We start from the raw sequence: 26,504 nt of genomic DNA, 5'->3' as shown, positions 1-26,504 counted from the left end.
CTGCCTTCCTGTTTTTACAACCAAAGTGGATAACCTCACATTTATCCACATTATAGTGCATCTGCCATGCATTTGCCCACTCACCCAACTTGTCCAAATCACATTGGCGCCTCTTTGCATCCTCCTCACAGCTCACAGCTGCCCCCGCCCCCAGCTTTTTGTCATCTGCAAACTTGGAAATGTTACATTTAGTTCCTTCACCTGTCATTAATATATATTGTGAATAGCTGGGGCCCAAGCACTGATCCCTGCGGTACTCCACTAGTCACTGCCTGCCACCCAGAAAAAGACCCGTTTATTCCTACACTCTGTTTCCTGTCTGTCAACCAATTCTCAATGGGGAGGCGGTGGCGCAGTGGTATTGTCACTGGACTAGTAACCCAGAGACCCAGGTATTGTTCTGGGGACATGGGGTCGAATCCCACCACAGCAGAAGGTGGAATTTGAACTCAATTAATAAAATCTGGAATTTAAAAAAAAAAAGCTCGTCTAATGATGGCCATGAAACTATTGTCGATTGTTGTAAAAACCCATCTGGTTCACTAATGTCCTTTAGGGAAGGAAATCTGCTGTCCTTACCTGGTCTGGCCTACATGTGACTCCAGATCCACAGCAATGTGGTTGACTCGTACATGCCGTCGAAATGGCCTAGCAAGCCACTCAGTTCAAGGGCAATTAGGGATGGGCAATAAATGCTGGCCTGGCCTGCGACGCCCACATCCCATGAATGAATTTTTAAAAATCCATGCCAGTATGCTTTAATTTTGCACACTAACCTCTTATGTGGGACCCTATCAAAGGCCTTCTGAAAATCCAAGTACACCAAATCCACTGGTTCTCCCTTATCTATTCTACTAGTTACATCCTCAAAAAAACTCCAGTAGATTTGTTGAGCATGATTTCCCTTTCGTAAACCCATGCTGACTTTGTCCAATCCCATTTATGCTTTCCAGGTGTTCTGCTATCACATCCTTTATAATAAACTCTAGCATTTTCCCCACTATTGATGTAAGACTAACTGGTATGTAATTCCTATTTTTTTCCTCTCCCTCCTTTTTTAAATAGTGAGGTTACATTTGCCACCTTCCAATCTGTAGGAACTGCTCCACAGTCTGTAAAATTTTGGAAGATAACCACCAATGCATCCACTATTTCCAGGGCCACTTCCTTTAGTACTCTGGGATGTAGATTATCAGGCCCTGGGGATTTGTCAGTCTTTAACCCCATTAATTTCCCTAGCACTATTTTTTTACTAATGCTGATTTCCTTCAGTTCCTCCCCCTCATTAGACCCTTGGTTCCCTTCACATTTCTTGTGAAGAAAGAACCAAATGTGTTTAACTGTTCTGCCATTTCTTTGCTCCCCATTATAATTTCCCCTGTTTCTGACTGTAAGGGACCTACATTTGTCTTCACTAATCTTTTCCTCTTCACATATTTATAGAAGCTTTTACAGTCAGTTTTTATGTTCCCTGCAAGTTTACTCTCATACTCTATTTCCCCCCGCATATTCAACCGCTTTGTCCTCCTTTGCTGAATTCTAAACTGCTCTCAATCCTCAGACTTGCTGCTTTTTCTGGCAATTTTATATGCCTCCTCTTTGGATCTAATACTATCCCTGATTTCTTTTGTAAGCCACAGTTGAGCCACTTTTCCGGTTTTATCTTTGTGCCAGACAGGAATGAATAATTGTTGTAATTCATGCACACGTTCTTTAAATATTATCCATTGCCTATCTACCATCAACCCTTTTAGTAAAGTTCCCCAATCTACCATAGCCAACTCTTGCCTCATACCTTCGTAGTTTCCTTTATTTAGATTCAGGACCATAGTTTCAGATTCAATGACTTTAATCTCCATCTTAATGAAGAATTCTATCAGGTTTTAGCCGCTCCTCCCCATGGATCCCCGCACAACAAGATTGTTAATTAATCCTTTCTCATTGCACAATATTCCTACTTTGAGACCTGGGTTTGAATCAAGCCCTGATTTATGAGGTGAAAGTCTTTTTTCCTAGTTATACAAGTCCTCTTTGAGGAGAATTTGGGGCAGTATCGATCCAGCTCCTATCGGATATGGTGCCTTTGCACAAAACTGTTCATCATTTGGCAGAAACTGGCTTGAAGCTTGTGAATTCAGTCAGAGAGATAATAATGACAGCAAGTGTGGGAGACAGAAATGTGACATTGATGTAGTGGGGGTGCTCTTCTGTGGTTGAAATAAAAGCACATTTTTTAGAGCAGAGTAGGCAGACCTTTGCTCTGCATCTAGGCCATTTTGTACCTAACTTGATGCCAAAGTGGAATAGTGATCCATTTTTCAACTCCAACATTCCTCACCGACAAATATGAATTCAAACTGTAGTTTTGTTTATATCTGCATATAAAGCAGATACAATAAGCAAGCTGGGTTATACAAGTGAACTTGATGTATTTCAATTGGATAGCAAGTTGTAAACAACTCATATGTTATATCAAAATGCTGTTGAGATTGGTATTAGATGACATTATGATGAGCAGGGGTGTGCGATACATCAATGATTTTTATTTTAACAGACTAAACAAAGGGTTAAATCAGGATTGAGCTTACACTATCAACATCCGAGGAGCGACCATTGACCAGAAACTGAACTGAAGTAGCCATATAAATACCGTGGCTACAAGAGCAGGTCAGAGGCTAGGAATCCTGTGGTGAGTAACTCACCTCCTGACTCCCCAAAGCCTGTCCACCATCTACAGGCACAAGTTTTTTTTTTAGTTTTAGAGATACAGCACTGAAACAGGCCCTTCGGCCCACCGACTCTGTGCTGACCATCAACCATCCATTTATACTAATACTACCCTAATTCCATATTCCTACCACATCCCCACCTGTCCCTATATTTCCCTACCACTTACCTATACTAGGGGCAATTTATAATGGCCAATTAACCTATCAACCTGCAAGTCTTTGGCTTGTGGGAGGAAACCGGAGCACCCGGAGGAAACCCACGCAGAAACAGGGAGAACTTGCAAACTCCACACAGGCAGTACCCAGAACTGAACCCAGGTCACTGGAGCTGTGAGGCTGCGGTGCTAACCACTGCGCCGCCCATAAAGTCAGGAGTGTGATGGAATACTCTCCACTTGCCTGGATGGGTGCAGCTCCAACAACACTCAAGAAGCTCGACACCATCCAGGTCAAAGCAGCCCGCTTGATTGGCACCCCATCTACAAACATTCACTCCCTCCACCACCGACGCACAGTGGCAGCAGTGTGTACCATCCACAAGATGCACTGCAGCAATGCACCAAGGCTCCTTATACAGCACCTTCCAAACCCGCGACCTCTACCAACTGGAAGGACAAGGGCAGCAAATGCATGGGAACACCATCACCTGCAAGTTCTCCTCCAAGTCACACACCATCCGACTTGGAACTATAATCGCCGTTCCTTCACTGTCGCTGGGTCAAAATCCTGGAACTCCCTTCCTAACAGCACTGTGGGTATACCTACCCCATATGGACTGCAGCGGTTCAAGAAGGCAGCCCACCACAATCTTCACAAGGGCAATTAGGGATGGGCAATAAATGCTGGCCTGGCCAGCGATGCCCACATCCCACGAATGAATAAAAAAAACTTACATGTCAGTAGAATGGCAACTAAGCCAGTAAATAAGGGCCTGCTCCAGCTAACCTTGTATAAGGACATAGTTTATGTTTTTGCAACACAGGCCTTCAAATGAACGACAAGGACCAGAATTTTACATTGGGCGGGAGGCCCCCCCCACCGGCCAAAAAGTCAGGGTCGAGCACGCCTCTGCAGGGCCTGGGAGCCACCCTACGATTCTATGTGGCCCAGACCGTTATTTTACCTTGGGCGGGACTTCCGCCCCTGACGCAGAAAGTCCCGCCTCCAGGAGCTGCCAGCCAAACAGCAGGCCAGCAGCTCGCAATCCCCAGCAGCGCTACCGGGAGCAGTGGCCACTGCTGGGACTGCAGCTAGAGAGAGGCGCAAGAGGGATGCCGGCCCCGGAAAAAGATAAGTTTGTGGGGCCTCGCCAGGGACAATCGGCCGGGTCCTGGGGAGGCACAGGAAGTTGGTTAAGGTGGGGGGGGCAGGGAATGTATTTCAGTGGGGATGGTGGGGCTGTGAGGGAGCCCTCCCTGGAGCACAGGGTGCCCCATCAGGAGGGCCCCGCCTCAGCCTGCAAGGAAGCCACTGGAATTTACTGGGCGGCCTCCTGGGGGAGCTTGAGCTGCCCACTGGCTGCTGGTAAAATACCAGCGGGGGCGGGAAGGTGGGAGTGACACCCCCCACAACTCCCACACAATTTTACACCCCCACCTCCAGCCCATTCTTGCGGGGTCTGTAAAATTTCAGCGAAGGAAGTAAATGTTTTTTGTCTCGATACAGTTATAAGACATTATGCAACAAAATGCTGCACTGAGGATTGTGGTATATCAAAGTGAGAGGAGGATTTTTTCCCCCTTGGCATTGTCTCAGGTGTGCCACACACTTCCTCCCTTACCTGGGACCTTCTCCAAGGCCACTGTCAAAGAATGTTATTATACAGGGATATTGATAGTTTTGTTCTCCCCTGCTCTTTACCAATGTGACCATACAGCCAACAAATTAACCAGCTGCAAGTCACAGGTAAAGCTGGCCAAATTAACAACTCTCTGCAATTTCAACTAAGCATTGTATAAAAGGTCATTAATAGTGTCACAGAGAAATCTATTCATAGACTGGTATATTATTGATGATCATAGAGTTTTAGAACATATTTCCTGAGTAGTTACCTTGAATTTGACACTGGAATATCATTGGTTTCCGTATTGGGATTTTTATTGGGAAGCATTGAAGTAGTCATTCCAATATGCATGCTAATTGGAGGAATGCTGGCAGCTGTTGTAGTGTTTAGAGCTTCCCCATTGTTGTTCAAATCCTTCAGAGAAGTGACTGCTGGATTTGCTTTGTTACAGTTAATATGCTTCCCTTCAGCTCCAGTGTGCTTCCCTTCGGCTCCTGTATGCTTCCCTTCGGCTCCTGTGTGCTTCCCTTCGGCTCCTGTGTGCTTCCCTTCGGCTCCTGTGTGCTTCCCGTCGGCTCCTGTGTGCTTCCCGTCGGCTCCTGTGTGCTTCCCGTCGGCTCCTGTGAGCTTCCCTTCAGCTCCTGTGTGCTTCCCGTCGGCTCCTGTATGCTTCCCGTCGGCTCCTGTATGCTTCCCGTCGGCTCCTGTATGCTTTTGTTCAGTTCCTTCAGAAGTATTTCCCTGTGTGGCTTCCTGAGACATTGGAGAAGATTTCCATACAGTCGGATGATCCACTGGTTCTGCCTTTATTGTTTCCGCTTTTGAGCTGGTACGTTTGTACTTCCTGCTTTTAGGTTCCTTGTCCTTTGTTGCATCCTATATGAAAAGAAGATTGCATTCTGTATGATTAGTGTAAAAAATAATTTAGACACGATCTGTCCTTTTGGAGTTCCTTGGATTAATTTTGATCTCAAATATTCAAACGCACAAAAAAACCCACCAGAACACATCAGTTTTTTTTTAATGTTAACCAGTATTCATTTTTTCATTTTTTAAAAAAATAAATGCTGCAGAAGTCACTCTGGAGTTAAAAAAAAATAAAGTGAAATTTTCCAAAAGGCAAAATCAGTTGACGGTCAATTATGGTTATTGATTTAAGGCTCAGATCAAGAGGAAAAACATTCTCATGTGTAACAATGAATCAACCACACCGGTGCCATTGCACTGAAGTACGCAATTCAATTTTTCCTGATTGTCCTGATGAGTGCAAGATGAAAAGCTTCGACAACATGTCTCTATTTTCAGCAATACTCAAATATTAAAATTTAAGTTTCCTAATTTGGTTTGAAGTTATGACCATTTCTCATGGTATGATCCCTGTCCTGGTTATGCAGTAGAATATAGAACAGGAAGTAGGCCATTCAGCCCCAGCACCTATTCCGCCATTCAATGAGAGCATGGCTGAATTGCATCCTAACTTCACCTTGGTTCCACATCCCTTAATAACCTTGGCTGGTAAACATCTACGGATCTCAGATTTTAAAATTATTATCGACTGCTTTTTGTGGGAGAGAGTTCCATACATTCAACACCCAGGGCTGAATATTATGAGCGCACTGCACATCGTGGCGGCACACTCTAAGAACAGCATGCATCCCTTACAAATAAGTTTAATTGTTAAAGGGTAAATATAAACGACTTGTAATACATTTAAAAATAAATGATGGAAGCCCTTCCCCAACCTCCCCAATGGTCAATCCAGGCAATGAAATGACCATCAGTTGATTGTTCACATAGCCGAACATCCCCCCCGCAACCTTCAATATTTTGCCCTTCAACCCCTTCTCACCATCCCCACATCCAATCAAAATTGATTTCCCCGCTCCTCCACCCTTCCCGCCCTGAAAATTTTATTACTCCCCCCTCCCCACCAGGTTCTCGCCCGGAACTCCATGTGGCCGTAAGATCGGAGTGGGATGGCCGCTGCCTACAGGTTAGTTTATTTAAATATGTTAAATGTTAATTTACAGCCGCACAGAGGTCCCCGCCGCTGCCAGTAATATGCGGCGGGCCCTTCTCGACGTCGCGGGTCGAGGCGGGCCTCTCTTCACAGCATTTTACTGGCCCCCGCATTGTGACCTGCACTGTCGAGGAGCTAGTAAAATTCAGCCCCCAGTGCGTGAAGAAGTGTTTTCTAACTTCTCTCCTGAATGGCCTTGCTCTGATTTTAAGATTATGTCCCCTTATCTAATTTTATAAATGGTAAGTGAACAAGAGAATTGATTGGATAGATGAACTACACTATTGTCCTGTGTGAAGTAAATATATGTATAATTATCTCTGCCATTGATTCTCTAGCCAGCGGAAAAGTCCCTGGGAAAGACGGCATTACCCCTGACATAATCAAGAGTGCCAAGCCTGCTATACTTTCAGCACTTCATGATCTGCTTTGCCTGTGCTGGGATGAGGGAGCAGTACCACAGGACATGCGCGATGCCAATATCATCACCCTCTATAAGAACAAGGGTGACCGCGGTGACTGCAACAACTACCGTGGAATCTCCCTACTCAGCATAATGGGGAAAGTCTTCGCTTGAGTCGCTTTAAACAGGCTCCAGAAGCTGGCTGAGCGTGTCTACCCTGAGGCACAGTGTGGCTTTCGAGCAGAGAGATCCACTATTGACATGCTGTTCTCCCTTCGCCAGCTACAGGAGAAATGCCGTGAACAACAGATGCTTTCATTGATCTCACCAAAGCCTTTGACCTCGTCAGCAGAAGTGGTCTCTTCAGACTACCAGAAAAGATCGGATGTCCACCAAAGCTACTAAGTATCATCACCTCATTCCATGACAATATGAAAGGCACAATTCAGCATAGCGGCGCCTCATCAGACCCCTTTCCTATCCTGAGTGGCGTGAAACAGGGCTGTGTTCTCGCACCTACACTTTTTGGGATCTTCTTCTCCCGGATGCTCTCACATGCGTTCAAGTCTTCAGAAGAAGGAATTTTCCTCCACACAAGATCAGGTGGCAGATTGTTCAACCTTGCCCATCTAAGAGCGAAGACCAAAGTACGGAAAGTCTTCATCAGGGAACTCCTCTTTGCTGACGATGCTCCATTAACATCTCACACTGAAGAGTTTCTGCAGTGACTCATCGACAGGATTGTGGCTGCCTGCAACAAATTTGGCCTAACCATCAGCCTCAAGAAAAAGAACATCATGGGACAGGACGTCAGAAATGCTCCATCCATCAATATTGGCGACCACGCTCTGGAAGTGGTTCAAGAGTTCACCTACCTAGGCTCAACTATCACCAGTAACCTGTCTCCAGATGCAGAAATCAACAAGCGCATAGGAAAGGCTTCCACTGCTATGTCCAGACTGGCTAAGAGAGTGTGGGAAAATGGCACACTGACATGGAACAGAAAAGTCCGAGTGTATCAAGCCTGTGTTCTCAGTACCTTGTTCTACGGCAGTGGGGCCTGGACAACGTATGTCAGCCAAGAGAGACGTCTCAATTCATTCCATCTTCGCTGCCTCCGGAGAATCCTTGGCATCAGGTGTCAGGACCGTATCTCCAACACAGAAGTCCTCGAGGCGGCCAACATCCCCAGCATTTACACTCTAGTGAGCCAGCGGCACTTGAGATGGCTTGGCCATGTGAGCCGCATGGAAGATGGCAGGATCCCCAAGGACACATTGTACAGCGAGCTCGTCACTGGTATCAGACCCACCGGCCGTTCATGTCTCCGCTTTAAAGACGTCTGCAAACGCGACATGAGGTCCTGTGACATTGATCACAAGTCGTGGGAGTCAGTTGCCAGTGATCGCCAGAACTGGCGGGCAGCCATAAAAGCGGGGCTAAAGTGTGGCGAGTCGAAGAGACTTAGCAGTTGGCAGGCAAAAAGACTGAAGCACAAGGAGAGAGCCAACTGTGTAACAGCCCCGACAACCGTTTTATCTGCAGCACCTATGGAAGAGTCTGTCACTCTAGAATTGGCCTTTATAGCCACTCCAGGCGCTGCTCCACAAACCACTGACCACCTCCAGGCGCTTACCCATTGTCTCTCGAGACAAGGAGGCCAAAGAAGAAGAATTATCTCTGCTGTACCTTAAAGCCACAGTAAAATATCACTTCTGATAGTTATCGCAGTTCATCATCCAAGTTATGTTTTAAACTATTTTACTTCTGTCGAACCAGTTGGCTAAAATTTCACTTTGGTGAATTATTAAGTGATGGATCTAATCTAAATCAGCCAATTTGACATACTTGCATTTTTTGGTACTAAATACTTTATAATTGTGGAATTATACAATCCTCTGACTTAAATGATCACTTTTTAATTGTATAAATATCAATCTCCTATTAAAAATACAAATGTGACCCTATTCCTTCAATATTATAAAATATCTGAGGTATCTAGATCACAGAGTAGAAAATTCTTTTCTCCAAACCATTCCCCTGTGGCATTTATAAATTACAGAGTTTTGGATTGAGCAGAGTGGACTGCATATCAGTGCTTGTGGCTCATCCTGCCCACCAGACTCAATAAACAAATTCCTGAGTCAGGCAGATCTGTAGTATCCAGCGTGGCTCATTAAATGGATCAGGAAGTGTAGATCTGTCACTGAATACTTTGATTCTTCCCACTTTATGCTCAACAATCATGCAAGTCAATGCCCTAAAAGGTAGGGTCCAAGCTGAATAAGCACCAGGAAGCTAACCTGTGCTCTGTGCTGCTAAGCTTTGTAGATTTAGCTGGACACATTTCAGTAGTATCCCCATCTACACTTGGGGATTTCTAAGCTTGTGCTAAACTGCAGCTAAGCTCTTTGGACATTGATAAATGGGATACAAACCCTAAGGACAGAGAATGTGCAATCCTTATCAGGTGAATAGAAATTCAACTCGAGATGGCTTATTGGTGGCTTGGTTTAGAGACTCTTAAGCATGGTAATGCATTTTTTATGGGCGGCGGAGTCCCAAATGGTTAACAAAAATTCACCACATCAGAATATTTCCATGTTCCGGCTTTCCTATCTCATTCTCCTTCTGACTCAGTTTGTTATTTGATGCAAAACTAGTTAGTGTTACTGCTGTTACCTGTTAACTCAAAAGGTTTTCTCCCCCAAGCACCAGTGCGACACTTATATTTACCAAACCAACTGTCCTTGTGCACTCTTCTGAGTGTGATTAATGGTTGAAGAAAGGGTGAATAAAGTAAAGTAGGGTGAACAAAGTGAAGTAAGTTTCTTCCAGTCTTAGGCAGGGATCAATAGGCTCGACTGCAGAAAAGCTGCTTAGTTAAGTAGCTGACTAGTCCAATCTGGTTGCTGCAGTTTCAGCTTCAAAAAGTATAAATACAGTGGTCTGGGTGCAGACAGCAAATGGAGTGCAGATTGCAAGCAGAGTGTGGAAATACAAGTTTGGTGAGTGGCGAGTTTGGTGAAGGAGGTGCTCCCTTTTTCTACTTTTTTCATCCTCCCAGTATTTGGTTCTTGCTTCAGTGCAGTGGAAGGAGCTGGTTGGTGAATAACTGGTAAGCTATTCTACTTATAACAGTATGTAAAGTTAAGGTATAGCAGGGTAGCCCAGCCGAGTGGAATGTACAGCATGTGGCATGTGGGAAGTCATGGACGCACCATGTGTCCTAGACAAACACATCTGCAGGAAGTGTCATCATCTGAAACAGCTTGTGCTCCGGGTTTCGGAACTTGAGCGGCTGCTGGAGTCACTGTGATGCATCCGCGAGGAAAAAAATGTGGATAGCACAGTTAGGGAGGTGGTCACATCACAGGTTAGGAACATGCAGGCAGATAGGGAATGGGTGACGACCAGGCAGTCTAAGAGAACCAGGTAGGGCGTGCAGGAGTCCCCTGATATGATCTCACTCCCTAATCGGGTTTCCATTTTGGATACTGGTGAGGGTGATGGTTCCTCACAGGAGTGCCGTCAGAGCCAAGTTTGTGGCACCACAGGTGGCTCAGCTGCACAGGAGGGGAGGAAGAAGAGTGGAAGAGCAGTAGTGATAGGGGATTTATTAGATAGGGAACAGACAGGCATTTCTGTGGCAGTAGACGTGACTCTAGGATGGTGTGTGGCCTCCCTGGTGCCAGAGTCAAGGATGTCATGGAATGGCTACAGGACATTCTTCTGGGGGAGGGTGAACAGCCAGGGGTTGTGGTCCACATTGGCACCAATGACATAGGTAGGAAGGGGGATGAGGTCCTGAAAGCAGATTTTAGGGAGCTAGGAAGGCGATTAAAAAGCAGGACCTCAAAAGCAGTAATCTCAGGATTACTTCCTGTCCCACATGCGAGTGAGCAAGGGAATAGGAGAATTGAGCGATTGAACACGTGGCTGGAGAACTGGAGTAGGAAGGTGGGCATCAGATTTTAAATATTGCTGGATAAAAGCTGTTCAGGAAAGACGGGAAAGGGAAAAAAAGTGGGAGGGGTGGCAGTATTGATTAAGGACAGCATTGTAGTGCTGAAGAAAAGGGATGTCCCAGAGGGGTGGAGGACAGAATTAATTTGGCTGGAGCTAAGGGACAAAAAAGGTGCAGTTACATTGCTCGGTGTTGTCTATAGGCCACCAGCTAATGGGAAGGACGTGGAGGAACAAATTTGCAGGGAAATTAAAGATAGGTGCAAAAATTATAGGGTAGTTATAATAGGGGACTTTAATTATCCAAACATAGACAGGGATAGTAGTAGTGTAAAGGGCAGTGAGAGGTAAGAGTTCCTAAGTGTGTTCAGAAAATTTTTCTATAGCAGTATGTTGCTAGTCCAATGAGAAAGCAGGCATTGCTAGACCTGGTTCTTGGGAGTGAGGTGTGCCAAGTGGATCATGTATCAGTAGGCAAGCATTTAGGGGACAGTGATCATTGTTTCATAAGGTTCAGGCTGACTATGGAAAAGGACAAAGAGCAATCCAGGGTAAGAATAATTAATTGGGGGAAGACTAACTTCAGGGGTAAGAATCAGGCTGGGCCAAATAAATTGGAGTCAAAAGCTGGCAGGAAAACTGGTACATGAACAATGGGCTACCTTCAAAGAAGAGATAGTTCGGGCACAGTCAAGGTATGTTCCCTCGAAGGGAAAAGGTAGGGCAAACAAATCCAGAGCTCCCTGGATGACATAAGAGGTAGAGATTAAGATAAAAAAGAAAAAGGGTGCTTATGACAGATACCAGGTAGAAAATACCATTGAGAACCCCCAGACTGAATATCCTCGCAGGGAGATTTGCTAATGCAGCTGGGGAGGGTTTAAACGAGATTGGAAAGGGGATGGGAACCTGAGAGGGAGCTTAAATCAAGGTTAATGTGCATGTATGTGAATGCATGGAGTGTGGTTAATAAGATTGGTGAGGTATAGGTGCAGATTGCCAGGCTGAATATAGAAGGTCCAGAGGGGAAGTGAAAAAGCAAATAAGAGAAGCAAAGAGAGAGCATGAAAAGAGACTGGCAGCTAGTGTTAAAGGTTTTGTGTAGACATATAAATAGTAAAAGGGTGGTAAAAGGAGGAGTGGGGCCGATTAGGGACCATAAATGGGATTTTCACATGGAGGCAGAGGACATAGCTGAGGTATTTGATGAATACTTTGCCTCTGTCTTTACCAAGGAAGAAGATGCAACCCAGGCAATGGTGAAAGAGGAGCTAATTCAGACACTAGAAAGGTTTACAATTGATAAAGAGGGTGTATTGGATAGGCTATCTGTACTTAAAGTGAATAAAGCACCAGGGCCGGATGAGATGCATCCAAGGATACTGAGGGAAGTGAGAAGAAACCGCGGAGGCACTGGCCATAATTTTTCAGTCTTCCTTAGACTTGAGGGTGGTGCTCGAGGACTCGAGAATTGCAAATACTACAACCTTATTCAAAAAAGGGTGTAAAGATAAGCCCAGTTTAACTTCAGTGGTGAGGAAACTTCTGGAAAGAATAATTCGGGACAAAATTAATAGTCACATGGACAAATGAGGGTTTCTTCAGGGAAAATCATGTTTAACTAACTTGCTGGAGTTTTTTGAGGAGGTAACAGAGAGGGTTGATGAGGGCAATGCTTTTGATGTGGTGTACATGGACTTTCAAAAGGTGTTTGATACAGTGCCACACAACAGACTTGTGAGATAACTTATAGCTCATGGAATAAAAGGAATGGTAGCAACATGGATACAGAATTGGCTGAGTGACAGGAAACAAAGAGTAGTAGTTAATGGATGTTTTTCAGGCTGGAGGAAGGTTTGTAGTGGAGTTCCTCAGAGGTCAGTGTTGGGACCCTTGCTTTTCTTGATATATATTAATGACCTAGACCTTGGTGTACAGGGCACAATTTCAAAATTTGCAGATGATACAAAACTTGGAAGTACTGTGAACTGTGAGGAGGATAGTGTAGAACTCCAAAAGGACGTAGACAAGTTGGTGGAATGGGCAGACAGGTGGCAGATGAAATTCAATGCAGAGAAATGTGAAGTGATTCATTTTGGTAGGAAGAACATGGATAGATAATATAAAACAAAGGGTACAATTCTAAAGGGGGTGCAGGAGCAGAGGGACCTGGGTGTATACGTGCATAAGCCATTGAAGGTAGCAGGACAGGTTGAGAGAGCAGTTAATAAAGCATACAGTATCCTGGACTTTATTAATAGGGGCATAGAGTACAAGAGCAAGGAAATTATGTTGAACTTGTATAAGACTCAGCCTCAGCTGGAGTATTGCGTCCAGTTCTGTGCGCCACACTTTAGGCAAGACGTGAAGGCATTGGAGAGAGTACAGAAGAGATTCATGAGAATGGTTCCAGGGATGAGGAATTTCAGTTACGAAGATAAATTGGAGAAGTTAGGACTGTTTTCCTTGGAGATTAGAAGGCTGAGAGGTAATTTGACAGAGGTATTCAAAATTATGACGGATCTGGACAGAGTAGACAGAGATGAAAGGATGAAGAATGAGAGGGCACAGATTTCAAGTATTTGGTAAGAGAAGCAAAAGTGACTTGAGGGAAAACTTATTCGCACATAGAGTGGTTATGGTCTGGAATGCACTGCCTGAGAGAGTGGTGGAGGCAGGTTCAACTGAAGCATTCAAAAGGGAATTAGACTGTTATATGAAACAGAAGAATGTGCAGGGTTACAGGGAGAAGGTGGGGGTATGGAACTGAGGGAATTGTCTTTATGGAGAGCCGGTGCAGAAACGATGGGCCAAATGGCCTCCTTCTGCATAGAAACATAGAAACCTAGAAAATAGGAGCAGGAGTAGGCCATTCGGCCTTTCAAGCCTGCTCGGCCATTCATTATGATCATGGCTGATCATCCAACTCAGTAATCTGTTCCCGCTTTCCCCCCATATCCTTTGATCCCTTTCGCCCCAAGAGCTATATCTAACTCCTTCTTGAAAACATACAATGTTTTGGCCTCAACTGCTTTCTGTGGTAGCAAATTCCACAGGCTCACCACTCTCTGGGTGAAGTAATCTCTCCTCATTTCAGTCCTGAAAGGTTTACCCTGTATCCTTAGACTATGACCCCTGGTTCTGGACTCCCCCACCATCGGGAACATCCTTCCTGCATCTACCCTGTCAAGTCCTGTTAGAATTTTATAGGTTTCTATGAGATCCCCCCTCACTCTTCTGAACTCCAGTGAATATAATCCTAACCGACTCAATCTCTCCTCATACGTCAGTCCCGCCATCCCAGGAATCAGTCTGGTAAACCTTCGCTGCACTCCCTCTATAGCAAGAACATCCTTCCTCAGATAAGGAGACCAAAACTGCACACAATATTCCAGGTGTGGCCTCATCAAGGCCCTGTATAACTGCAGCAAGACATCCCTGCTCCTGTACTCGAATCCTGTCGCTGTGAAGGCCAACATACCATTTGCCTTTTTTACCGTCTGTTCACCTGCATGCTTACCTTCAGCGACTGGTGTACAAGAACACCCAGGTCTCACTGCATATTCCCCTCTCTCAGTTTATACTGTGCACTGTAACAATTCTGTGATTCTGTTTAATTTGATTAACAGCAAGTAGGGCTCTTATAGCCAGTAGAAAGAGAAGGATTTCGCCATCAGTCGCGTTTGATACTAACCCACATCCCAGCAATGATTGGCCCATTCAGTACTTTTTAAAATACTACTGTCAATAAATGTTTATCCAAACAAGAGACTAGAAATTATTATTATAAAAGAACACAAATATTCTCACCTTCCCATGCTTTTTAGCACTTTGTTTCACAGTTAACATCATCTTTTCATATTCTGTGATTTCTTTGCTGATGTTTTTACGTTTTCTGATCAAGAGTGGATTATCTTTCATATCCTTAAGAACTTGAGCCTGAATCTCTGGGATAAATCTGCAAATACAAGCAAGGTATTTCAAGGGATCCTGCAAACAAACCTCAGTTCTTGTGGACTAATTGTTACTAGGACTGTCATTCAATCAGTTAACTTCTGCAATTAACACATTCATTTTTTTGGTGATTCAATTTTTTAATGCATGTTAATTGCAGAAATTAATCCACCACCACCCCGATTCATTGAAACAAAGTCTGCTGCTCCCAGCTAACTAGCTCCCACAGCCCAAGCAAGCTTTTCATGTTTTCAGTCCCCAGGTTGCCAGCCTCATTATATCAATTCTCAGATGCTTCCTTACAATAGGAAACAATTATTATCTCTAGCGCCCTTAGCCTTCCTCCTTTCTCCCCCATCATGATGATGATGTTGATGATGCTAATCATGACCAGTGGAGAAAGTGGGACAGAGAGAGGCTTTGCTAGGTGTAGTGGCATAGGGATCCAGCTGCACTCCTTCCCACGTAAGGCTTGCTCAAAGGCTTTTGTTTTTAAAAGGCTCTTGACCACACACTTGGACTGCTGCAGCAGCAGGAAAGGTGGTAGGAGGGAAGAGGATGATTAGGGAGTCGAGGTGGGGAGGGTTCTAAGTGGAGTTACCTGCTCCTTCTACACGCAGCCCCCACCCCCCCACAAACCCAACGAGGGCATCATATTTGGCTCATAGTTTGGGTCTCTGGGCACAGTTCTGATAGGCTTTCCCACTGACACCCCTTCTATCTGCCCAGCTTCATTCCATAAAACTAAGTCCAGAACTGCCCCTTCTCTTTTTGGCCTTGCTACGTACTGGCTAAAAAAGTTCTCCTGAATGCATTTGAAGAATTTTGCACCCTCTACACTTTCTATGCTGATTGTATCCCAGTTAATATTAGAAAAGTTGAAATCCTCTACTATTATTGCCCTATTGTTTTTGTACCTCTCAGAAGTGTGCTACGTATTTGCTCTTCTATCTCCCTCTGACTGTTTGGGGGTCTATAGTATACTCCCAGCAGTGTGATTGCCTCTTTTCTGTTCTTCAGTTCAACAAATAAGGCCTCATTTGATGCTCCTTCTAGCATATCATTCCTCCTCACAGCTGTGATTGTTTCTTTAACTAATATTGCGACTCTCCCTCCTTTTTACCCCCCCTCTCCATCCCATCTGAAAACCTTGTAACCAGGAAGGTTGAGCTGCCATTCCTGCCCTTCCTTAAGCCATGTTTCAGTAATAGTTATGATAGCATACTTCCATGTTCTATTTGTGCCCTCAGCTCATCTGCCTTATCTACTAAACTCTTTGGATTGAAATATACACCATTAGTCACTGAACGACTCCTTTCTTGTCTATTTTCCAGCCTTTGTTTCTTTTGCCTTCCACACTCGCTTACTGATTTTCTGCCTTCAGTTTCCAACTTTGCTTCACTCCCTTCTGAATCTACACTCAGGTGCCAAACCCCCCTGCCAAGTTAAATCCTCCCCAACAGCACTAGCAGACCTCCCATCCCTGTTGAGTTGCAACCTGTCTGGCATGCACAGATCCCACTCCCCGGAACCAGTCCCAATGCCCAGGAGTCTAAAGCTCTCTGCACTGACCCTGACACTAAAAGGTAACTTCTATCACCATTGTGATAAAACACCATTTTAATCTGTGGCACTCATGTGCTAGTACCAGACAGAGACAATAGGCAAATAAGCTGCTATCACAACTCTGCCATTGGACTTTGAGAAGTCATGTCAGAGAGTAAGCCTTTTGTTTGCTTGCTCTTGGAATCTGGTTGATGCAGGCACTTATTGCCCATCTCCAGATGCCATGAACCAAAGCTGTCCTTGTGGTGATGGAACATAGGAGCAGGAGTAGGCTGTTCAGCCCATCGAGGCTGCTCCGCCATTCAATATGATCAGGGCTGATCATCCACTTCAATGCCTTTTTCCCACACTGTCTCCATATCTCTTTATGTCATTGGTATTTAGAAATCGGTCAATCTCTGCTTTAAACATACTCAATGACTAAGACTCCACAGCCCTCTGGGGTAGAGAATTCCAAAGATTCACAACCCTCTGAGTAAACAAATTTCTCCTCCTCTCGGTCCTAAGTGGCTTCCCACTTATTTTGAAATGATGTCCCCTCGTTCTAGACTCCCCAACCAGGGTAAACATCTTACCTGCATCTACCCTGTCTATCCCTTTAAGTATTTTGTAGGTTTCAATGAGATCAGCTCTCATTCTTCGAAACTCTGGAGAATACAGGCCCAGTTTCCCCAGTCTCTCTTCATAGGACAGTCCCGCCATCCCGGGAACAAGTCATTGGTGTTAGATATAGAATTAACATTATAATTAATTAACATAGTAGTGATTGTTTCCACCATCACGTTCTGATCAGAGAACTTGTCTACATTGATGATGCTGCGCCAGTCATTCACCTGGAAACTCAGCTACAAAGACTCATGGACTGTCTCTGCCATGTCTGTAACTTGTTCTCCTTGACTATAAGTGTCAAGACAATTGTGGTCATGGGACAAGGTTTTGCATCTCCACCCCTGATCACACTAAATAATGCCCCACTGGAAGTGGTTATCAAATTTTGCTACTTTGGGTCCACGGTGACAGACAATTTGTCCCTTGGTGTGGAGCTTGATACATGCATAGGGAAAGCAGCTACCACCTTTGGCCGATTTGCAAAACGCACATGGGATAACACCAAGCTGACACTTAGGACCAAGCTGATGGTTTACAAGGCCTGTGTTCTCAGCACCTTGCTGTATGGCTGTGAAACATGGGCGACTTACAGCTACCAGGAAAAGCTCAATAATTTCCAACTCTGTTGTCTGCGACACATTATGGGTATATCCTGGCAGGACAAAATCACAAATGTGGCAGCCTTCTTAAAGGCAGAGCTCCCAAGTGTGTTGGCACTAATCAAATAGAGGCAGCTTTGGCAGATCAGACATATGAGCAGGATAGAAGACAGTCCCATGCCTAAGGACCTTCTGTATGGTGAGGTAGCCGGGGCCAGATAACCAGTGGGGCGCCCAAAGCTTGGCTTCAAGGATGCTTGTAAGCGTGACATGAAGGCCCTAAATGTCGAACATCGCACCTTGGAGTCACTAGCTGGACAAAGAGAGAAATAGCGACACATCCTGTAGACTGGTGTGCACTACTATGACAACCAGTTGCAACAGCAGCTTGGCAACAGGCGCCAACATCAAAAACAACTCACAGCGTCACTTGGCAGCGTCACGTGCAGCCCTTGTCGCAGAACCTCTCAAGGATTGGCCTTCACAGCATCAGCAAAGGTGCACCAAAAGAAGACACCCCACCTAAATGGATTGTTTGCTGCATGTACTTCATCTTTCTAGATGGAAGGATGCCAACCCAATTGTTTACAACTGAGTGGTTTGCCAGCCATTTCATAGGGCATTTAGAGTCAACTAGATAATATGGGTCTGGAATAACATGCAAGACAAAAGGGATAAAGGTGATAGGCTTCCTTCCTTGAAAGACATTACTGAACCGGTCGGGTTTTAGGTGACAAGTCTTCCAATTTTTCCTTCCTCCTGTGGAAGGGCACCCAGCTTTGATTCATTACCTCTCATTTCATCAGTAAAGCTGAGATGTGAGGAGAACCACCAGAACAGACTCAAGTTGTTGTCACTATTCATGTGTTACTGTCTGTGCATTATTTTCCTTCCAGCCACTTTCCTAATCAAACTTGTAGCGCAAGGAACTAGGAAGGTCTGGAAAGAGGAGTCCTCTCACTGTAACTATGCAGAGAATAAAGGAATCCAATGCAATCATCATTTTAAAAAATTAGAATCAATTATATATTATGGTGCTACACTCCCATTAATGTGTAAATCTCTATTTAATCAATTAGGAGAAAAATAAGTGGCAATGTTATAAATATCCAGTAAAATAGTATTCCTCTGGAATTAAATTTCCTCACTTCTCTGAGAATCCATCTGCTGTGAAATATTCATGTTTCAGCAGCTCCGTGCATGATGATCTCTTGTCTGGGTCCATCTGTAAGCATTTCTGTGAAAATATCGTAAATTTCCAATCAATACCTCTGTCAAGCAAAACCTGTAAATGTCTCAGTTATTGAGTAACCAAAGGTGCCAATTTCAACAATCAGATCACACAGAGGGTAAATTAGCCTGGCTTTCAAAAGCAGCTATAGCTGACTTTCCAGGAGTTCAGGACTTTCAATCAGGACTCATGAACAGAATTCATTTTGAAGAAGGTACCTCACCATTGTGTCTCACATTGGAAAGGGAATTTCACTGTACAAGAGTGAAGAAAGTTCTTAGATTCATATAGCATCTCATTAGGTCTAGCCATGGTTCATTTGGTCGGGCTCTTGCCTCTCAGATAGAAGGTTGTAAGTTCAAGTCCCACTCCAGAGACTTGAGCACAACAACCTAGGCTGATGCTGTAGTGGAGTACTAAGCGAGTGCTGAACTGTCAGAGGTGCTATCTCTCAGATGAGTTGTTAAATCCGTCTGCTCCCAAAAAGTGGACGTAAAAGATCCCCTGGCACTATTTTGAACAACAGCAGCAGAATTATCCCTGGTATCGTGGCCAATATTTATTCCTCAATCAACATCACAGAAAAAAATTATCTGGCCATCGTCACCTTGCTGTTTTTGGGAACTTGGTGTGCACAAATTGGTTCTGCAGTTCCTACATTACAACAGTAACCATGCTTAAAAGGTACTCCATTGGCTCTAAAGCCATTTTGGTACATCCTTAGGTTGTGAAAGGTGCTATATAAATGCATGTTTTCTTTCTTTCTTTTATGTCTCTCAAAAACACTCCAAAACGCTATCCATAAAATGAAATATTGTGAACCGCATTCACTATTGTTATTTATGTCATAGCAAATTTGTACACAGCAAGAGCCCCAAAACAACAATGAGATGAATAAACAGTTATTCTGCTATTAGTGGCATTGGTTAAGATATAATTGTTGGCCAGATCAAAAACTCCCTGCTCTACAAATAGTGTCATAGGATCTTTTATATCCACCTGAATATATGATTATGAGGGCAGTGTATATGATTGTCAGTATGATTGCATATGAGAATGAATGCAAATGTGACTTTGGAATGTGCGCAAGTATGCCGCTGTCAGTGTGAATGTAATTATGAGTATGCACGTAATTGTGAGTACAAGTATGTGAGTATGAATGAGAGTCTGTTTGTGAGGGCATGAGCAAGAGGATGTCTGGGATTATGACTGCAAGAATGTCAGTGTCTATGTCTTACAGATCATCAGGTGTATAGGATGTTTCAAACAGTTGTCACAATTCTGTATTCTGTCCCTGGCATGTAAAGTTGATTTTGAAAGACTACTATGCTCCAGAAGACAAAGATTACCACTTCACCCCACAAAAGAGCTGCTCTTAACTGGAACGAATACACTCAGCTCATCCAGAGACAATGCAAAGTTAGCACATGCATCTGTATGACTGTTAATTTCGCTCTATCATACTTGTGGAGCTCAGTATCTCCTCCCAGACATAGTGATCCTGAAAATGCTTAGGCTTTCATGCTAGAATCACATCCCTGTGTAGTAGCACTGGAAGGTTCTGTCATTTAAATATTCATGGAATGCACCTGTAACACTAGGGACACATTTTGGGCACCTGCCAACCCATACCAGGTGGTATGTCTGCAGCCTGCCACTCTCCAGAGTGGAGTTGATTACACCCCTCCCCACCCACCCCTGCCGCACAAAAAAAGATTTGTAAGGGGTTTGATAATACCTTTATGAAAAAAATTATGACCATCTTCAGAGGTCTCGGCTATGATCCAGTTTGTAACCCTTCGATTGCACTCCTGCCAGAATTGCAGTGGGAAGTGAAAGTGTGCTGGAAATGTAGTAAAATTTTAGTCCTAGTGTTTTTTCTTCCCCCCCCCCCCCAGTGACACAATGAAAAAGATATTTCTCTCATAGCTCACAATTCCTGCTGATGATGTCATTTGAATAGAATGTCATGATGCTATATTGGGGAGGGTAATTCGACAGAAAATAACTGGATCCACATTGACTGTATTCAGCAGTCTCAAAGCAGTAACAATGGCTGACTGAGGAAAACCAGTAAGTGCACACAGTTATCTTCCTTTTAATAATTAGGTGACATTCGGTAGAGTTAAATTCCCTTTTTAAGAAAATTGAATAATCACAGAACACATGCCTCTGATAACTGATTAATAATTGTCTCCCCCTCAAATACTTTACCTTTACCAGCAGTGTCAACAAAGGATTACATCTTAACAGTCTCTTTTCTGGTGATTCAGGTCTTTGGATGTCTGGTAGACATACCCCGGCAAACGTAGGATTTTTGCTAAAAAGAGCCTTGAGACGTGGTGTTAAATTTCCTGTTCAAAACAAACAGTGCAAATTAAAACAATGCAGCTAGTTGACTGCAACAAGTAGTACCGTAAAAATCCTTAAACAGACCTATATTTATCTGAATTACCATATAGCTTAAAGATTATAATGCTAAAGTTTCGACCAGGTAAGGAAGGGGTCTCAGGCTTCCCTTTCGCCCCTTCTCTGGTTTGACCATAACAGGGTTTATCCTTTTTTTTAACACAGTGATTGAACTTACCACCTCAGTGAGCACTTGCTCCCGTTCCTCTAATATATAATTGCAAATGAACCAATCAGTCAGGTTTTCTTGAGCTTAATCAAGGAAGATGTGAGTTTATTGACCTTATCACTCTAAACTGGTTAAAATTACTAAAATACATGACGCATCCACGCTCACATTCACAAGAGGCACACACACACACACACAAAAATAGATTACAGAAGGAAACAGAGTTGGGAGGTTGGAATGGAGTCCTTAATAAAAATGGAATTTAAATACTGAGTCTCAGTGTCTTTAGTTGAACTGGGCCATGTGCGCAATTTGGGCTTGCTTCTCTGGTTCCGGAAGGCAGAAGAGCGGCTTTATCCATGTCCTCTGTGTTGTTGACTGTGAAGATCTGTAGGTTTGCAGCTGAGACTTCTCTGGATCTTTGCTGGAGAGAGGGAGAGAGACATTCTTGCTAGATCTCAGTTACTCACTTTCTGAGGCACAATTCAAAAACTCTCAGAGTTACACAGGCAGTCACGTCATGTGGCCACCTCTTTGTTTGAAACAGCACCTTCTGGAATGATCTTTGAAGTGCAAGACTGTTCAGAAATACTTGGTAGGTGGGGGTTTGGCTCTTTCAAACTCAATGGTTGTCGATGGCTTTTGATGATCAACATTGACAAAACCATTCTAGGTAATTTAATCAGAGAGCACCCTGTTGTTTGAGCTTGACTGGGTAATCACCTCTGCCTCCAGTCAGCCTTTAGCTTTTCATTTGCAAATTCATGCGTGGCCATCTTTAGCTGTTCTGTTCTTTAAAAATTATTTGTAAGGCTGCGTTTGCTGACAATGCAACCACTAGGTGGCACAGTACTTGCACATGCACAAATGCAGGCTCTTCAACTGGAACATCAGTGTCTGCGACATTCAGGCAGCTGCCAGAATTAAAGATGGTGCTGCTCAATTTATCACAGGAAATGCTTATGGTTAGATCGTTCTAGCAAACTAACCTTACATTAAGTTGAATGCAAGTCCAGTAATATGCTATGTAGTTATAGGATATTAACTGTAATCCTCAGATCCATTTAATATTCCAGTAATCCTATGAAATACAAAAGGAATTTTATGATTATCTTCCAATGGAAATTCAGTGAATTGGCATCCGATTGATGGAAAAGAAAATCGGGCAGAGAATAAAATGTGCTGCCAATTCGTTATCGTGATTCATTTATATGACTGACCAGCACTGATTTCAGCCAAACTCAGCTACTGGCTCCCGCTCCACTGGCCGCTCTCCGCCCACACCCCCCCCAACCCCCCCACCGGCAAGTTGCTTTCTCCCCCTTCTCCCTTCCAGCCGCTTCCGCTTCCCCACCTCAACCGCGAGCTCCAGATCTCGCCACTCCCCCCCCCCACTTCCCTGGTCGATTGATACCCGCTCGCGCCACCCCACTCTCCGGTCGGTCGGTCAATCCTCGGTCGCCCCCCCCCCCACCGCTGCCTCCAGCTGCTAGTTATAGATTGCACCGCACCACTTCCCTCCTCTCGGCCACTCGCTCCTATGTTTGATCAGTCACCACGCGCTGCCCGAAGAAGCAACGCAGGCCGCAAGGGGCGACGTAGGAGCAAGTGACCGAGAGGCGGGAAGTGCCGTGGCCTAGAGTTAGTGGTCGGGAGGTGTGGGGGGAAGTGGGAGCGAGTGGCCGGAGAGCAGGGTGGCGCGAAGCGAGGAACAATCGGCCAGGGAAGTGGAAGGGGAGCAGCGAGGTCTGGAGCGAGCAGCCAAGAGGAGGAAGCGTCAAGGCCTGGAGCAAATTGCCGAGGGGGGAGAGCGGCTAGTGGGGCAGGAGCGAGTGATGGGGATCGAGCTCCAGCCTCAAAGTCTCTCATTCAGCTGCTTCCTCCAGCCGAGTGGGGGGCTGGATACCCGATGACGCTTTATCGCGCATGCGCGGATACACAATGACGTAATCCCGCACATGCGCCACTTAGTCCTGGCATGATGTAGCTGAGTATGTGCGCAGCTTGGCACACTCTGATGACGTCAGTGGGCTGCTGCGTTATCAGGAATCACTTTGTATTTGTAATAATGTCCAGTAAAAGTCTCGGGCAAAGTTCCATAAGACGAATTTAATTTTTTTTTGTAAGAGATACAGCACTGAAACAGGCCCTTCGGCCCACCAAGTCTGTGCCGACCAACAACCACCCATTTATACTAACCCTGCAGTAATCCCATATTCCCTACCACCTACCTACACTAGGGGCAATTTACAATGGCCAATTTACCTATCACCTGCAAGTCTTATGGTCACTATCCCCGAAATGCTCCCCCACTGACACTTCTACCACTTGTCCAGCTTCACTCCCTAGGATTAGGTGCAGTACTGCCCCTTCTCTTGTAGAATTTTCTACATACTGGCTCAAAAAGCTCTCCTGTATGCATTTTTAAGAATTCTGCCCCCTCTAAGCCTTTTACACTAAGACTATCTCATGTTTCCATGTGGCATGTGGAGTTTCCGTTACACCTCCATACCACACCAAATGAAATGCGATAATGGGGAGCATTTCGTGAGAAGTTAAAAAGAGAAATCACAGGAAAACACAACTGCAATTCTCTCATTCACTCTCATCCATTCAGAAATCTTACAAAAGTCGTTGCAGTTGTTTTTTCTCTGCAGCAGCAGTGCTGATTTAAACTGCCCTTTTCCCTTAAGGTTGGTCTGAGATGGTTAGGGGTTGTCCAATGGGTTTAATGTTTCTTTAGGTTTAGTTTGTAATAAGCTGGGAATGGGCATCCCAATAAACATGTGGTCGCTGGGGGAGCTTGGTGTCTGCACATTTCCATTATTATCTAGGGTAGGTTCTACTTTGTGCACAAGCTTTAACTCCTTAGCTGCTGTTTCTGCAACATGTGGTTCTGACCCTTCAGGTTCCAGTACCTTGCTAATTTCTCTCCCTATGGTGGTATCGGGTGATAAATTGGTTTTGAGCCCCTGGTGAGTCATCCACGTGCTGCTCACTTTAGGGCATTTTTGTTTATGTTTTCTCCCGACTGTGGGGAAGGTCCCTTTGCTAATCTCCCTCATGTCCTTTGAGACATTCCTGCCCATAGGTATCTGTCCAGATTCCACTGCACTTGCCTTCAGCACTTCGACCAGGTGAGGCATCATCCTCACTGTTTCTCTGCCCTTTTGGAGACCTTCCCTTTCCCTGCAAGTTTCTGTGAATGCTGTTAGTAGCCATGGTAGGGTGCTCCTTTTGCCCGCATTTATGTAGGAGGATGTGGGGTCTAATTTTTCCAACATTTTGGGATTGGCTAACTGGACAGTGGGGGGTTTCATTTGGGAATCCTCCCAGCCCTCCTTTAACCTGTCCTTCTGGTCCTTTTCATCCCCTTCCTCCCTAACTCTCTGCCAGACCTGTGCCTGTCTGTCCCCTTTTGTTCTCGGCAGGGGTCCCTCACAATTTCTCAGCCCTCTGCTGGAGGGTTTCCCAAAAGCCGGTACAGGAATTAGGGGTGCAGATTTTACTCCCCTCAATCGGGCGGCACAGTGGCGCAGTGGTTAGCACCGCAGCCTCACAGCTCCAGCGACCCGGGTTCAATTCTGGGTACTGTCTGTGTGGAGTTTGCAAGTTCTCCCTGTGTCTCCGTGGGTTTCCTCCGGGTGCTCCGGTTTCCTCCCACAGCCAAAAGACTTGCAGGTTGATAGGTAAATTGGCCATTATAAATTGCCCCTAGTATAGGTAGGTGGTAGGGGAATATAGGGACAGGTGAGGATGTGGTAGGAATATGGGATTAGTATAAATGGGTGGTTAATGGTCAGCACAGACTCGGTGGGCTGAAGGGCCTGTTTCAGTGCTGTATCTCTAAATCTAAAAAAAAATCTAAATCAATCTGGCACATGTGGCAAGTTTTGCAGTACTCCACTACATCTTTGTGGAGTCTTGGCCAGTCAAACTGCTGTCTTATGCGGGCTTTGTTTTTTCATACACCGGCACGTACAGCCATTGTAAACTCATGGGCCATTCTTAATATTTCTCCATGGTACCTCAGTGGCACCACTTACTGATGAGCTACTGTCCACTCTGCCCTCAGGTCTGTTAGGAGAACTCCACTTCCTCATCAGCACCTCATTCTTTACATAGTAGCAATCATGGACTCCCTCTGCTTCAATTTCAGTTCGGGCAGCCTGTGCTAACTTCCTTAATACTGGGTCGGCTTGCTGAGCCTTAACTAGGGAAGATTTATTTAACCCATTCCCTGGGTCCTTTAACTTCCCAAAGAAAGTTTCAGACAACCAGCCAACATGGTCATCTACCTCCAGTGCCAATGCAGTCTCCTCTGAGGTAGCTGGTTTGCCATGGCCCGAGTCACTACACAATCAGGGGAACTGCAGGGGACTGTCTCCAACCACTGCCCTGTCTTTCTGACCTCCTTCGGTCTCTCTACCACTGCTGGGGAAGCTACCACCTTCGCCCCCACCAGATCATTACCTAGGAGCAGGTCAACCCCTTCCACAGGCAAACTAGAGACAATTCCTAAGGTTACCGGTCCCGAAACTAGGTGGCACCCCAAGTGCACCCGATGTAAAGGGATGGGCATACACTACCCTCCAATACCATTCACTACCATCCTCACATTCACTGTACTCTCTGGGGGAAAAGTCATGCCTTTTCCCAGCAAAAGGGATCTGGTGGCCCCTGTATCCCTGAGCATGACGATGGGCTTGCTTGCCCCACTCGAGGGATATGGGGTTACTCTCCCTTTGGACACAAAATCCTGATAACCTTCAGGGATCTCGTTAAATTTTCCTGCATTCACAGCAGTATTTTTCCTAGGTCTTACTGCTGTTGCAGTTAAAGCCACAGCATGCACTGCTGTGCTTTCCATCAGGGATCCTTCTCCTGCACTGGGCGGGTGTGCCCTGATTTACCCTACAGGCTTTCCCCGTAGTTTCCAGCAGTCAGCTCTGAGGTGACCTGCCTTGTTACAATAGAAACACACAGGTCTCCGGGTCTCACTCCTGCTTTCAGCACTATTCTTTTTGGTTTGGGAGGGCCCCTTGTGTGTAGGCTTTTCTTTCTCT

At 45.0% G+C, this 26,504-nt stretch overlaps 1 protein-coding gene across 5 annotated transcripts in view; it reads right to left on the bottom strand.

Annotated features, from left to right (window-relative positions):
- LOC137375953 (cyclin-dependent kinase-like 2) overlaps positions 1–26,504 on the bottom strand; it is a 197,917-nt gene that overhangs the window by 128,905 nt on the left and 42,508 nt on the right. For all 5 annotated transcript variants that reach the window (XR_010976103.1, XM_068043723.1, XM_068043724.1 and 2 more), the window contains exons 6-9: positions 21,075–21,214; positions 18,778–18,866; positions 14,712–14,859; positions 4,781–5,388 (exon numbers count right to left, since the gene is read on the bottom strand). Coding sequence is in view for 4 of the 5 variants with exons in the window: in XM_068043723.1 (XP_067899824.1) it covers positions 4,781–5,388; positions 14,712–14,859; positions 18,778–18,866; positions 21,075–21,214 (985 nt within the window). In the remaining variant the exon portion in view is untranslated. The remainder of the gene's footprint in view (positions 1–4,780; positions 5,389–14,711; positions 14,860–18,777; positions 18,867–21,074; positions 21,215–26,504) is intronic.

This window comes from Heterodontus francisci, chromosome 12, assembly GCF_036365525.1.
Source record: "Heterodontus francisci isolate sHetFra1 chromosome 12, sHetFra1.hap1, whole genome shotgun sequence".
Lineage (NCBI taxonomy): Eukaryota > Metazoa > Chordata > Chondrichthyes > Heterodontiformes > Heterodontidae > Heterodontus > Heterodontus francisci.
The sequence above is the reverse complement of the archived record's forward strand: the minus strand, read 5'-3'. Positions and strand labels throughout refer to the sequence as shown.